Source organism: Lepus europaeus, chromosome 1 (genome assembly GCF_033115175.1).
Source record: "Lepus europaeus isolate LE1 chromosome 1, mLepTim1.pri, whole genome shotgun sequence".
In the NCBI taxonomy this organism is placed as follows: Eukaryota; Metazoa; Chordata; class Mammalia; order Lagomorpha; family Leporidae; genus Lepus; species Lepus europaeus.
In genome coordinates this window covers 85,800,701-85,816,924 of record NC_084827.1, presented here as the reverse complement: position 1 = coordinate 85,816,924, position 16,224 = coordinate 85,800,701, and the positions used below count along the sequence as shown (strand labels likewise).

At 37.6% G+C, this 16,224-nt stretch overlaps 1 protein-coding gene across 2 annotated transcripts in view; it reads left to right on the top strand.

Annotated features, from left to right (window-relative positions):
* The window catches only part of ZEB2 (zinc finger E-box binding homeobox 2), a 137,052-nt gene that overhangs the window by 113,616 nt on the left and 7,212 nt on the right, over positions 1-16,224 (top strand). For both annotated transcript variants that reach the window (XM_062186324.1, XM_062186334.1), the window contains exons 5-9: positions 3,592-3,780; positions 4,475-4,689; positions 7,361-7,469; positions 8,382-10,351; positions 11,673-11,853. In XM_062186324.1, coding sequence (XP_062042308.1) covers positions 3,592-3,780; positions 4,475-4,689; positions 7,361-7,469; positions 8,382-10,351; positions 11,673-11,853 — 2,664 coding nt within the window. The remainder of the gene's footprint in view (positions 1-3,591; positions 3,781-4,474; positions 4,690-7,360; positions 7,470-8,381; positions 10,352-11,672; positions 11,854-16,224) is intronic.

Sequence of the window (16,224 nt, the reverse complement as noted above, 5' to 3'; positions counted from 1 at the left end):
CCTACAATTGCCAGACTATTAGGTCTACTCAGCTGTAGGTGTCTTATTTGGTGCTTCCTTCTACTGAAAGACCTCCACACTAAGATTAGTGTTAAGGATATAATTTATTCACATTCATTCATAAATGATTCTTGAGAGCCTACTTACTTCTAGGCAACATACTCAATATTCAGGATACAAAAATGATCAAAGATGATCTTTAAGAGAGTTTATGATTTGATGTCTTTTGTCCCCATCATCCTTGACACGGAAATCTAGCACAGGCAAATTTGATCTAGCAGTTGAATTGCCTCTCCAAACACCAGTAGTCTATCTAGATGCAGTTTAGTTTGCCTATCCAGAAAAATCAGAATTTTCTTCCCTTTTAAGCCGAAAGGCTATTAATGCAAATCCAATTGAATTTGCATTTGATTACATTTCTGATGGAAACATTCATATGCAAATGAAAATTCATGCAAAGATAGCCAGATAATTCCAATAGTTGCTGAAATATCAAGATAAAATTGAGATATTAAATGTACATCTATCCATGTTTACTAGGTTACACTAAGGTCATCAAGTGGGATGGTGTTCTCAAAAAGAAAATAAATTTTGTCTTACACATTCAGGTAGGTATGAGTTCAGAAAGGAGCTGTTATGTTACTTTTGACTGTCATGGAACTGAAAAAGACATCAGTTATTAGTCAAATTAAGCAAGTTATTAAAAAATGTTTATTTTGGACTCACCATTTTGTCCCCTTTATCTTTTCTTACCATTAAAAAAGAGGTGGCTTTTGATAGATCTAAAGTTATTTTGATGACCCAAAACAATGAACAAATGGTTTGTGCAAGTTGGCAGTTCCCACACACTCCCCTAGGGACCCAGTGATGCAAGTTAAATGACATCATCACAATCACCACCAATAAGTCTCCTTTGGAAAGCATCCATGGCATTGTGAGTAGAGCAGCAGAAAAATGATCCTAATGTCACTATTCTTCTGTTAAACCCAGTTAAGAAAAGATCTAAGCAAAATTTCGAGGTATAATATTTTATTCCACTGTTGCACCTAATTCTGAGAGAGTCAGACTATTATTCTTGTTAAACTTAACAGAAGTTAGAGTAGCCAAAGAGAAAGGTTTGAGATCACAGCATCAGGAGTGGTGACACTTAGTCTGCAAAGTGTAATACCCCCATTTTGTTTTTGTTGTATTCTTCATGTTTGTTCACAGTTCCAAATGTTTTTAGAATGCTAGTATTCCCTTTTTTGGGGATTGTTGTCTACCACTTATCAGATCTGAAAATCCTAAACCTGATGGAGGTTTCTTAGCTTCTCCCACCTTGACAAACCCAATCCTTCCCTAAATCTTAGGAATTATACTTAAGTATCTTTCAAATTCAGCCACTTTGTCATCTTATCACCATTCTTTATTTTGTGTCTTTTCCTGGTGGAGCCTCCTAACTGACTTCCCAGAATTTGCTTTTTCTCTTCTAACAATTGCTGTCATACTATAGCCAGAGTTGTCATTTAGAAATGCAAACTGTCATAATTTCATCCAACCATCCTCCTTGCTTAATACCCTTCAGTGGCTTCCTGATTCTCTTAGAATAAAAACCCAGATCAAAATCCTTAATGGGATATTGCCCTGCCCGCTACATGTTTTGACTCCTGCCTGCCTCTTCTGGGGCTCACCTCTAACTCTGTGCCTCCAGCACTCTCCTTTTCCATCTAAAAATGTCTCATAGCCTTTCCAGCCACCACATCCCTTCATACATTGTGTTTCCCCAGCTTATAAAGTTAGGAGGTGGCCGGCGCCGTGGCTCACTATGCTGATCCTCCGCCTTGTGGTGCCGGCACACCGGGTTCTAGTCCCGTTCAGGGCACCGGATTCTGTCCCGGTTGCCCCTCTTCCAGGCCAGCTCTCAGCTGTGGCCTGGGAGTGCAGTGGAGGATGGCCCAAGTGCTTGGGCCCTGCACCCCATGGGAGACCAGGAGAAGCACCTGGCTCCTGCCATCTGATCAGCACGGTGCGCAGGCCGCAGCACGCCAGCTGTGGCGGCTATTGGAGGGTGAACCAACGGCAAAGGAAGACCTTTCTCTCTGTCTCCTGTCTCTCTCTCTCTCTCTCACTGTCCACTTTGCCTGTTAAAAAAAAAGTTAGGAGGCTTTTTGCTTCCTGATCTTCTAGATCACACCAGGTCTCGCTGTTACTTCTTTACACCACTGCACAACTTTCTTCCATTCTACTTACTCAAGTTTGTAATGGCATATGTATTTCTGAAATCCTATCAGTTGTATTCATCTTTCTCATGGCTGCCTGAAGAATGAGCCTGGATCTGTTCTTTGCGTACCAGAGCAAGACAAGATGCCTCACACATACCAGGCATTCAGTAAATACTTGTTGAATTAACGGGAGATTCCACTTTCTATTCGTCTCATCTAGAAATTCATGAATACATCATAATGAAAGGGGAAAAACATTAACTGGTTTGCTGAAACCTCACTCTACCTCAACTTCGCCAAGGACAGTTAGTATGGAAATACTGTAGTATCACTTCTGGCAAAGAAGGTAGGCTGAAGGACCTAGAGCAACCAAGGTTAACTGCTCTGGAGAGCCATGATAGTGGTATCCCATCATTAGTTGTACCAGCAAAGCACTTTACCATTTTACCTGTGATAGAGAGTAGTGTAACAGCTGCTCTCCCCATTCCCTCTTATGCATACAAGATTTTGTTTAGTAAATTTAAGCCACGACTAATTTCAGAAACATACCTAGAGATTTCAGATGTACAGAGTCCTGTGACAGAAGTTGCTAAAATCGGTTTACAACTATTATTCAGTGCGTGGGAATTGAGTCACAATTGCAAAAGTTGAAATCATTTCAAAATCACACAGCACTATAGCCAATTTCTCAAGTCCCTCTGTTACTTTTTATTTGATTTCTATCAGCCGTGAGCTTAATTTTATTTTCAACAGCTTTAAGATACTGAGCTAAAGCATCGAAATTATAGGATAAGAAAAACTGCCACGTTCCCTGATTTTTTTTTTAACAAAGTGATGTTATTCTCTCTAGGAATATCTGTCCTTCCTTGTCTTGGACTGTGTAGTCTCGGTTTGTCTGTGATATTCAGAGGTTGGAGGGTTAAAAGCTTATATTTTGCGGCCAGATGGATCCGCCATTGGAGATGTTTAGTGGACAATTTAAAAAATCAAATATATCTTTTTCAAAAGAAAAGCAAGTTTTACACAGATCACTAAGGTTGCTTTGACCTTATAGTATTTCTCATGGATCTTAGAGTGTAATTCTTTAAAAAAAAAAAAAAAGTTTACTAGAATCACTTTTAGATTTATTTCATTCTTTGTAAATTATGCAGACCAGTATTCTACAAAGGAAAAAAACGTGCCTATTAATGCCAAGGACTTTCCTTCCTTGCCTGTGTTTTGTGACTAAGCACTCAGTCAATACTGGGTCATTCTCTGCACCTCAGGCCAATAGACCCAAGTGTCTGTAGTCTTCTCACCGGCCAGCCCTTCTTCCTAACAGTGATATGGTTGGGTATGGGCTCCAAGGAACACGGCCCTGAAGACATTTCTTCTCCTTTTATGATTTCAGTGAAGAATGCAAATTGCACAGCAGACTTTGAGGAATACTTCGCCAAAAGGAAACTGGAGGAGCGCGATGGCCATGCAGTCAGCATCGAGGAGTACCTTCAGCGCAGTGACACAGCCATCATTTACCCAGAAGCCCCTGAGGAGCTGTCTCGCCTTGGCACGCCGGAGGCCAATGGGCAAGAAGAAAACGGTGAGACTGTGATTCATTTTTAGCCATGGCACTGACCTCTGCAGCTGTTACAATTACAAATGCACTACATGCCTGGGTGTTTACCTTAAAATTTGAAGAACAGCTGCAGAGGCATGGAATTTCATGAGCAAAGATTAGAACTGTAATTTTAGGGTATTGTGAAATTTTTTTTGTCAGCAAATTTGTGTCATTTGTACGTCCAATAAAGAACAAGAACAATTAGAGCCCATTTCTAGCAGATAAAAATATCTAAATGTGTTCCTATCTTTCTGAAATATTTTACTTTTGAGGAAAAAACAAAGTTTGGTAACCCTGACCCTCACCTTTTGTTCTTCGCTGCCCACACCTGAAAAGCTCAGTCTGTGACTTCCTGAGTCCTATGCTATTGAAGATTTCATCACAGCCGTCAATCACCTAACGAGAATGTCCCCATTTATCAGCTGTTTAAATTCCCCCCAAAAAAAGCTCCAGTTAGTAATTAATTAATTTTCGAGCGCAGTGTGAGCTGATTCCGACAAGTCTGTCCTGGGTGTGCGTGGGGACTGGTGTGCGAGGGGCCGGCTGCAATGATGGCACTTTGGTGGAGCACATTGCGGTGATTCCTGTCATACCAGCCCGGGCAGCCAGCCCATTAGCTGCCATTGATTTACTGACCTTTTGGCCCGCTTCTCTCTCACTCGTCTCTCGGCTACAGACCTGCCACCTGGAACTCCAGATGCTTTTGCCCAACTGCTGACCTGCCCCTACTGCGACCGGGGCTACAAGCGCTTGACATCACTGAAGGAGCACATCAAGTACCGCCACGAGAAGAATGAGGAGAACTTTTCCTGCCCTCTTTGTAGCTACACGTTTGCCTACCGCACCCAGCTCGAGCGGCATATGGTGACGCACAAGCCAGGGACAGATCAGGTGGGGGGTTGGTTTTAAGTGATTTCTTTCTATAATAACCCCTTAGAGAAACGATATTGCTTTGATTGGCAATCATTATTAATTTTTCATGGCATTTTGAAGATGCAGATCTTTTAATGGTAATAGCTTTAATTGAGGTCTAAATGATTTTTTGATGGTCTCTTCTAATATGATTTAATAGTCTTATGTTCACGATCGAATGAGTGTGTTAATTTCTAATTTAGAAATTTTATTTGCACTTTAACTTGACTTTAGTTCCATTTTTATGTTCCACAAAAAGTGACTGAAATTGTAGCATTTTAATCATATATTATTAAACATCTCAGCAATTTTAATACCATTTTTCACCTACTTTTACTGAAAATTTTTTCTTCATATAGGATCTAACTCAAAAGCAGGGTGTATTTCTTCCATTTGTCATATAACACCTTCAGTTACTTAGAGTATTTTTACAAGCTGCTACTAGTCTATGAAATCTAATTAAGTGTTTTAAGGAAAATCAGAAAGGCATTTAGTATATATGTATATGTATAATAAATTACATTAGTCCTAAAACATTGGATATACATTAAAAATGATCTCTTCTTGATATGCATATTTGTAGCTAAATGTTAAAATTGCTGTGCCTCTTTTGGCTCATTTGTTTAGTACTATGCTCTATCTTGAACAGGTGAGCATGAGTCCTTAAATCCTTAAAATGATTGAATGGGATTGATCCACAGTATTCCTTAAATGTTGCAGCAAAACTGCTCTTGCTCTTCCTTTGGGAAAACTGACTTCACAAACTGCTATTATGGTAGTAATATTTATGGTGTTCAGGAGGTAGCAGAAATGGTGTCTTAAGTCACAATACAAAGCCCAACAGGTCTGGAATTACCCTAGATTTGCATTGATACCATATCTGTTTCATAAAGTATTAAACATAATCTATATAAAATTCTTATTTTGTTCTTTGGGCTTTACTTTCTTTGAATGAGGAAAATAAGAATAAGCAAATACTATCAAGCAATGACAATAATACTCTATTATGGAATTTTACTATTTTGAGACAGCAGTTCATATAAATCATTCCATTTAGATCTGATGGGGCTTGTCACCTGAATGCTTTTCAACGAGTGTTATAAAAAATATGCTTGCTTAGTTTTGCTTATGTAACAGTTTATCTCCCCTTGCTTGTATGCACAAAATCTCTAGGAAAAAAAGGGCCGAGATATTTATCTAGCATAACTGCTTTAAATTTCACATGCAGAAGTGTGATTGTGTTGGCGCCTTATGAATGGTAGCTTTGGTGTTGAAAAGTCCCCTCATTTGCTCATGGCATTTACAATTAGTAAATTAAAATGATTGTATCATATTAACAGTGGCACAACTAAAGTTTATAGTAGTCCTCTGAGGGCTGTGGGGGGGACAAAGCAGCTGTTGCTGTTTGTTTATGCAACTCAGCAACATATGAGCGCTGGTCCCTCAATGGCGCTCGGCGGGCTGGGCTCCGCTTGATCTTTGAAGGTTGCTGCTGTTTGAACAAACCTCCCTGTGTCCCATGTAACACCATCTGTCTCACTAGGAATGTGGGAAGATTCAGCACACCCTAGCAGTTGTCATACCGTTTCTCTGCTGTCTTTTTGCAAAAGGCTTTTGTGTCATTGCTGCTAGAAAAACGCTGACCTCCTACCTTGAGTATCCAGAGTGGAGGACTTTTTTTTTTTTTTTTTCTGAATTCTAAGTTGCACTGGGTTTTTTTTTCCCCCTCTTGTTCAAAAAGGTCAGCTGTGTTTGATTATATCTTTGCTGCTTTTAACTTGTCTTTTCAGCAAACTTTTTTTTTTCTGTTCTGTCCCTACTCCCTAGCACACTACTAAAAAGGAAAATGAAAAGTCATTGAGGTCTTTCTTACTGGCCTGTGATAAAACTGCTCAAGCAGCTATTACCCAAGATGTTGTTTCTTACATTTGATAGTGAATCAAATCTGATAGGCAGCACCTCAGGAAAAAACAAAACAAAACAAAACAAAAAAAAACAGAATTTACATTAGCTACTAGTGTAGTGAATGGGTTATTTAAATATGCTTATTGTGTAATGAAATATTTATAGTCAGGGGTTTTTTGTTTTGTTTCGTGTGTTTTTATTTTGTGGGGATTTTTTTTTTTTTGCCTTTCTTTAAATTTCAGATTATTTCAGGGTAGGATATATTTTTACCCTGATAGAGAAAATTTGGTAAAATTTTTTATAAGTGTGTGGGATTTTTTTTTGAAACTATTCAGAATTTTCAGGAAAATGTTTATTTTTTCCTGGAAAAAAATAGTTGCATTCTAACAGGGAATCTTCAGACTTCAGACTTTGCAGTAAACACAAAGAGACACAAACATCTTTACAATTATACTTTTTCATCTCCAAAGGCTTAAAAAAACATTTTGGAAAAGAGACTGCAGAAATAATTTTAAAGCAAGTGTTGGATGCGCATGTGAAAGCACTTTTTATTTTTTTACATTCATTCCAATTTTATTACCAACATTATCACTTTTATTGCAACTCTGAAAGACTGGGTAGATAAATAAGCATGCACTCAAACCTTTTGGACTGTCTAAAGCGTAGAGGTCTTTTAAACATATTTGTCATGAATTTTCTTTGTTCCTCCTGCACAAAAATGATGTCAGTCTTTCTCCTCTTATAGCACCAAATGCTAACCCAAGGAGCAGGTAATCGCAAGTTCAAATGCACAGAGTGCGGCAAGGCCTTCAAATATAAACACCATCTGAAGGAGCACCTGCGAATTCACAGTGGTGAGTAGCAGAGGAGCTGATGCTCACATTCGCATTTGGTTTGATTACAGGAGCTTTAAAGATTGTTTAAAATTAATACACTCCTGTTTGTAGAGTTTGGATCTACCCATTTACTTTGTAAACTATGTGAGCTTCATGTGTCTCCATGAGACTCAGCATCACCAATAAGACTGTCTTATAAAAAAAGAGGAATGCTTATGCTTCTTAAAATTCCAAATCTTTAATATAGAATCTAGAGTCTCCTTTGGTCCTTTACAAACCTCTTCTGCAGATTAAATATTTTTGGGCTGGCAAATTCCAAAGCATATTCATTTTCGATGTCTACCCATGAAAAGAAGAGGTTGAAGAATTTTGGATAGGAGGATAACATTTAGGATAAATGTTCCTTGATTCCTGGGGCATTCTGTATCACAGAACAGTACCCCACCACTGAGATTTCATCTTTATAACTAGGCTGATAGCTTTGCCAAGCATTTTATTACACGGGTGGATACTATTCAAAGGACTAGTTGGATTGGTAGAATCAATGGAATGTCCACAGAGTTGATTAAAGCCACGGCTACACTTCCCTTTAAATACTGTGACATCTTTATTGTGCTATTGACCACACATTAATTTGACACTCTGTGTAAATAGGAGGCTGTAGACAGCAAGACAAGATTTGGGATCTTAACTGGAAAAGGCTTAGATAGCCCTCAGCTTCCACTGCTAACATCTTGAATTACGTCCTCCCAGGGTAGATAAAGCCCAGAAACTATAACGGTCACATAATTCTAACCTAACACCTAGAATGCAGAGGTACCCCCTCTGTGTACCTTTCATTTGATTGTTTCACAGAGTCTTATCTTGGTAGACATCTGCAAGTGTTACTTAATTGAAAAAAAATAATGTTAATTTTAATTATCCTTTTAGGTGAAAAACCCTATGAGTGCCCAAACTGCAAGAAGCGTTTCTCCCATTCGGGTTCCTACAGTTCGCACATCAGCAGCAAGAAATGCATTGGTTTAATCTCGGTAAATGGCCGCATGAGAAATAATATCAAGACGGGTTCTTCCCCTAATTCTGTTTCTTCTTCTCCTACAAATTCAGCCATTACTCAGTTAAGAAACAAGTTGGAGAATGGAAAACCACTTAGTATGTCTGAACAAACAGGCTTACTTAAAATTAAAACAGAACCACTAGATTTCAATGACTACAAAGTTCTTATGGCCACACACGGGTTTAGTGGCACTAGTCCCTTTATGAATGGTGGGCTTGGAGCCACCAGCCCTTTAGGAGTTCATCCATCTGCTCAGAGTCCAATGCAACACTTAGGTGTAGGGATGGAAGCCCCTTTACTTGGGTTTCCCACCATGAATAGTAATCTAAGCGAGGTACAAAAGGTTCTACAGATTGTGGACAATACGGTTTCCCGGCAAAAAATGGACTGCAAGGCTGAAGAAATTTCAAAGTTGAAAGGTTATCACATGAAGGATCCATGCTCTCAACCTGAGGAACAAGGAGTTACTTCTCCTAATATTCCAGCTGTCGGTCTTCCAGTAGTGAGTCATAACGGTGCCACTAAAAGTATAATTGACTACACGTTAGAAAAAGTCAATGAAGCCAAAGCTTGCCTCCAGAGCTTGACTACTGACTCAAGGAGACAGATCAGTAACATAAAGAAAGAGAAGCTGCGTACTTTAATAGATTTGGTCACCGATGATAAAATGATTGAGAACCACAACATATCCACTCCATTTTCCTGCCAGTTCTGTAAAGAAAGTTTTCCTGGCCCCATTCCTTTGCATCAGCATGAACGTTACCTTTGTAAGATGAATGAAGAGATCAAAGCAGTCTTGCAACCTCATGAAAACATAGTCCCCAACAAAGCGGGAGTTTTCGTTGATAATAAAGCCCTCCTCTTGTCATCGGTACTTTCTGAGAAAGGACTGACAAGCCCCATCAACCCGTACAAGGACCACATGTCTGTACTCAAAGCATACTATGCTATGAACATGGAGCCCAACTCTGATGAACTGCTGAAAATCTCCATTGCTGTGGGCCTTCCTCAGGAATTTGTGAAGGAATGGTTTGAGCAACGAAAAGTCTACCAGTATTCAAATTCCAGGTCACCATCACTGGAGAGGAACTCCAAGCCGTTAGCTGCCAACAGCAACCCTCCCACTAAAGACTCTTTATTGTCCCGTTCTCCCGTAAAGCCCATGGACTCCATAACATCACCATCTATAGCAGAACTACACAACAGTGTTACGAATTGTGATCCTCCTCTCAGGCTAACCAAACCTTCCCATTTTACCAATATTAAACCAGTTGAGAAATTGGACCACTCGAGGAGTAATACTCCTTCTCCCTTAAATCTTTCTTCCACATCTTCTAAAAACTCCCACAGTAGTTCGTACACTCCAAACAGCTTCTCTTCCGAGGAGCTCCAGGCTGAGCCTTTGGACTTGTCATTACCAAAACAAATGAAAGAACCCAAAAGTATTATAGCCACAAAGAACAAAACTAAAGCTAGTAGCATAAATGTAGACCATAACAGTGTTTCTTCGTCATCTGAAAACTCAGATGAGCCTCTGAACTTGACTTTTATCAAGAAAGAGTTCTCAAATTCAAATAATCTGGACAACAAAAGCACTAACCCAGTGTTCGGCATGAATCCCTTTAGTGCCAAACCTTTGTACACAGCTCTGCCACCACAAAGCGCATTTCCCCCTGCCACTTTCATGCCACCAGTCCAGACCAGTATCCCAGGGCTACGACCATACCCGGGACTGGATCAGATGAGCTTCCTACCACATATGGCCTATACCTACCCAACTGGAGCAGCTACCTTTGCTGATATGCAGCAAAGGAGGAAGTACCAGCGGAAACAAGGATTTCAGGTAATGAGACATGCTTTTTGCCCTGAAGAAAGGAGATGAAAATTATGTGGTTTACATGCATAGAGGAAAAAAATCTCTGCGGAAAAAATCAGCAGAAACAAGTTTGTTTAATGTGAACCTAAAACTGAGTGGCAAGAAAAATGAATAGATGAACACTGTACTCTGCAAATATATTTGCCTTAAGAAAAAGATAAAGGAGTTAATATTTATTTGAGGGATCTATTCAGATTGACTTATCCGCATGGATAACAGTACTCGGTAGGACATACATAGGTGCTAAAATTGAAGCTTTATGACAGTCACATGCTTTTAAAGGTGTTCCTAACTTAGAACAATACATATGTAAATTTGATATGGACTTTGTTTTCTATTAATAGTTTATTTTGAACAATATCTAAAAAAATATTTTGTGTATTCTACAACTGCTTACCTCATCTTCAAACTAGTGAATAATTTATGATTTTCAAATAGAAAAGCATAGGTGTTTTAATATTATGCAGTATAATCCCTGTTTGCAAAATAGGAGCGAAACTGGTAGTGCACCTGTGTAACAGCTGTTCCAGAGTTCCAATTTACAGTGTGTCTGCCCTCTTTGTAAATGTATTTAAGCCTATTTAATCTTCTCTAATATTAATTAGTGTAGACATAGTCTAAGAAAACTGAACTGTGGGCTAGCAAATGGAAATGTATGTTATCATGCAAGTTTGCACTCCTTTGGATCAAGACAAAATAAATATCAAGAAATTTAATAATTTACTGATCCACATTCATTATTGCTCAATGCTGAAGGCTGTTTTAACATAGATAGAACATTGATAAAAAGTGTTATTAATATTCTCTATTTCAAATTAGAAAATTAAATATAAAAATATAGCTTGAGGCTTTTAGTTGGTAGACATACATTTAAATAGATTGCATAATAATAACATTTTGTACCTAAATATAAAATTCAATTAAAATGGGGTTTCTACAGCTACCAATCATTTCTAAACTTAAGCACACTGAAAATACACAAGTTCTGTTGTTTCATTTTTACTCATGGATATTTCCTGGTACAAATAAAATAATGGATTTTAGAAAAATTAAGAGTTGACCATTTTTATGTCCTTGAAAAACAGCAAGGTCTACATTCAGGGGAAGAGAGGTTTATATTTTTGTTGAAATATCAGATCTCATATATTGTTCATGGATGAGAAACTATTTTAACATTAGCTTGATTAATAGCAAGTACTTTTGAGGTTCTCCAGATGTCAGTCTATGCAAAGTTGTTTGGTGTAAACACAAAAAGAAGACTGTGTTGAACTATGTGATTATGTCACAGGGAGAATTGCTTGATGGAGCACAAGACTACATGTCAGGCCTAGATGACATGACAGACTCCGACTCCTGTCTGTCTCGAAAGAAGATCAAGAAGACAGAGAGTGGCATGTACGCATGTGACTTATGTGACAAGACATTCCAGAAAAGCAGTTCCCTTCTGCGACATAAATACGAACACACAGGTATGAGCGACTTTGACTACCTAGTTAGAGCTTTCCGGCCTGCTGTACATTTCATAATATTTAATGAGTACACTTGTGCAACATAAGATGTAGCATATGCTGATACCTTCAACAAGGAAGAAATAATGCTTTTGCCTAGTTCAGTAGGACTTTGTGTTGCCTGTTTATTGAATCATTCGTGTGTTTATGAGTGTACTTGTCTTCATATCTTTCAAATCAGTCTGTTAGCCAAATTTACAAGTCATATCAAAGGAATGTTTAAATGGCCAAGGCAATGAGATGACATCACACAAGCCAGTTATTGAAAATATCTTCACATTTTTAAGCTATGATGTACCTGTATACATAAAAATCTAATAATGGATTTAGTTGATTAATTAGTTTCATCATTCAAACATCAAGTAAGCCATGATTTGGGTTGATTTTGTTGGTTTTTCTATAAATTGTTCACCTTTTGAATCAACTAAAAGTTATGGCATTGTAAAAGAAAAGTAAATAGACCAGATAAGCTACAGTACTACCTATATTTGCAAGACTAAAATAAAACTTTGTAATTTAATTATTTTATCTCAAATTCATGCATTGCTAATTAGGAACAATTACAAAGAGTTCACAAAGCAGCAGCCTAATTCTTCCCTATCAGTAAAGAGAGAGTGGATTAGTTTTTATTATTTAAATATTTTTTAAAAAATTTCTTTGAAAGGCAAGAGAGATAGACAAAGAGATAATGCTCTTATCTACTGGGTGCACTCCTCAGATGCCCACAGTGGCTGGGGATGGGACTTGCCTGAAGACAGGAGTCAGGAACTCAATCCAGATCTCCCACATGGTTGGCAGAAACCCAATTACTTGAACTATCACTGCTGCCTCCAAGGTCTGCATTAACAGAAAGCTGGAGTCAGGAGCTGGTGCTGGGAATTGAACCCAGGCACTACAATGTGAGACACAAGCATCTTTACCTACTAGGCTGAACGCTAGCTCCCATTTTTTAAAATAAAGATGGAGTATCACGGTGTCAAGCAATATAGCCTTCAACTATCAAGATCTGATCTGTAGCTCTACCATCCCGCTCCACCTATGTGCCCTCCCTCCCTCCTGCTTTGGCCTTAAACAACAAGGTGACTCAACCTCATCCCAGACTGTAACCCATCTCCAGCTTTTCTCTACTTGAAATGTATCATGCTTTATGGGCCTTTGATGAGAAAACAAAGAGGGTGGGATCTCTATCAAAATACTAGTAAGGGAAAGACATAGGAAAATACCTCATTTAAAAAAACGTAGTACCTCATTTTAAACCAGAGAAGCTTTATAGCAGATACTTTAATATGGAAAAAGAAATTAATGTGAATGTTTTTGGGGAGAAAATGTTGATGAGGCAAAAAAGGAAAATGATGAAGAAAAGAAAAGGGAATGTAAATACTTCCTTTCATATTTTTTCTCCATACGAGACACCAGTTTTGGTGACTGAAACTCTCCTTGGGATGCACTTGTACTCTGCATCAGCACTTGGCCTTCATTCGGTAAGTGCTGGAAGCAGCACCAGGGACCATAATCAGCCTAACAGTGGGGACACAGCAGGGTGAGTTCAGTAACATGAAGTGTTGCGAGGACCTGTGACGAGCACAAGATTGGTAAATAACTGTGCTCTTCCTCCAATAGTCCAGGTTCCATTTTCTTTAATTGTCTAATATTCATAATTATTTTAAAAGTTCAATTAATGATGCTTAAAGGACAATCCAACTTGAGTAGCAAATCCAAATGGCTTTTATACTTGTGTGATATAATTCAATGTTTGAAATGCCAAAATTTTCCTACATTTGTTTTTTATTATTATTATAGATATTGCCTTTAGTACCAAGTCCTGTTTAAGCATTTACAGAGTAAAGATATTTTCATACCTAAATTTTCTTTAGTATTTTAATCAACTTCAAATATATTTTGTATTTCATTATTCAGCTACAATAGGCACATCCTTGAAGGCATCTTTCCCTCTCTGATTGGTTATATTATATGACCATATGCAAACTCTATCATTTGCTAAATGGTGAGTGTAAAACTTTTATTTTAGTGAGGGATTTCATACGTATTGACATGAAGTCAATATATTTATTTCTTATAAATCAGATAGTCCATAAGTTTCAGAGGTATATAGATAAGAGACCCAAAAGTTGACGAACACAAATATATATACTTAATTTAAAAAATTAAACTTCATTTCAAAAAGCAAAAGTAAAATGTCTGGTCCTATAAATGTAAGATCTGCTGCCTAGAAATATTGCTTTGCAACAGGAAGCTAACCATCCAGTGGTTTCTCTAAACTGATGATGAATTATCCTATTGGCTCCTCAGCTTGTCAAGTTTCCAATGTGTTAACTTTTTGGTCTCTTGACCGAACATCTTGTGACATTACAACTGCCAGTGTATTAGGTTCCATCCAAGTGAGGTTCTTTGTGAATTTTATATCGCTGTGATATATGTCAAAATTTACTCCATTTTTCTATCACAATTGGGTCCTGCAAACTTTTAATTTGTTTACATTAAGCACTAGAAATATTTTGAGAATGTATTAATATGCATATTATAAGTAAGAAATGTCTTGGGGTTGATTGATCCTCTGGTTGGGAAATAAAGTTGAATTGTCATTTGATCATTATGTGTTGATTATGAATGTGCCATGGATAAAATGTGTTTGTTACATCTGTTTACAACTTAGCCTACAAAATGTTTAAAAGGAAATTATGAGCTATTCTTGGCATCTGATGATCTTTTGACTCAACTTGTTTAAATTTATTTCCTAGGCAGATATCAAAGTCATAATAGTTAATTTTTCTTATCAATGGCTTATTGCTTCTGTGCTTTTCTTGAGACATGGGACTGGGACAGTGGAAGGAAACTGTGTTGATGGTGACTTCAATAGCATTAACAATCACAAGCAAGAACTGTAAATTGAAAAAAATCTGCAACTCCTGTTAGGCACTGTCAAGAACTTATTTATATTCCATTAAAATCTGAATCTGACATGTATTGAGTGCTTTCTCTTTTGAAGCATTGTGATAGGTGCTTTTAAACATATCTTATTTAGAAAAGTAATACAAATGTTTCTGCTTTTGAGTAGATAATGTCTAAGTTTCAAATAAATTACCAATTTGTTTCTCAGTTATATAATTTTTTTCACACCATAAACCTATTTATTAAATTCAGCTATCTTCCTGTCATGTGAATCATGAACCTAGATAGTAGAGAAAAGAATTTACCCAACAAAAGTTTTGATTTGCTCAGTATGCCTTTGGATGATTTTCTGAATCTTGCTCATGTGGAAATTTAATTCTAGACATCTTGCTTTGAGTTAGGTAAACCAATCAAAAAAGTTAAAAAGAGATGAACGTCCAAGTGAGTTTCTCTTTAAATTGAATTTATTAAATACTTCCCAGTGAACCTTCTGAATGTTAGAATATTTCATTCAAGGTATACATCAAAACTGTCACCTGCCTCCAAATTCCTTCCTTTGTATGGCAACATAGCTGAATATTTATCCTTTTAAGTTGTCAATTCATAATGTGAAATTAATATAATTCTATTATAAGCATATTATTTATTATTAAATGCAATCTCTGGCAATTGATTGGAATAGCCATAGAATACTGATATGATAGACTACTGTTTAGCAGTCATCCATCCACCAAGTATTTCTAACAGACGCTGAAATACCTGACTATGTCCACTGTCTCTCAGGACATTGCTCTGTTTTTGTCCCTTTGGAAAAGAAAGAACCATACCAAGTGTAATGTTCATTCAAAATTATTCACACATTTTCTCAATGAAGTGACCTAACTGGGTGACCTTCTTTTTGTTCCTGAACTGATGAGATGTTAGAATCCAGGAGGTTTGCAACAGTTTTGCCCACATACTCTTCAGCAACTAAAGCACCAACACACTCTTCATCTACGATTTCTCCTCTCTGTTTTCATTTCTTCTCCATATTCTGCTCTTGATGCATGCATCTTGCTTAGAACTTGGGAAACTATCGAACATGTATTAAATAATAAGATTAAGATGATCTAACATCAACTGAGTGCTTGGTATGAAGTCCTGGTACTAAGCACTTTACATACATTGTGTCCCGTACTCCTTATAGCCAGTCTGCAAGTTAGGCCCCCAAATGATCTTCCTTTTACCTCCAAAGGACCCTGACTGATGTTTGGAGAGGTTAACATGCCTGTGGATGCATAAGTGGTTGTAAGAGATGGAGTGGAACCCAGACTCTAGAACTCGTCTCCTCTATTTAACACCGTACCATCCTGCCCTATGGATGACATACTATTGCTAGAAACATTTCCACCTTTCTCCTGGTAGCAGCCTTTTCTGTGACGT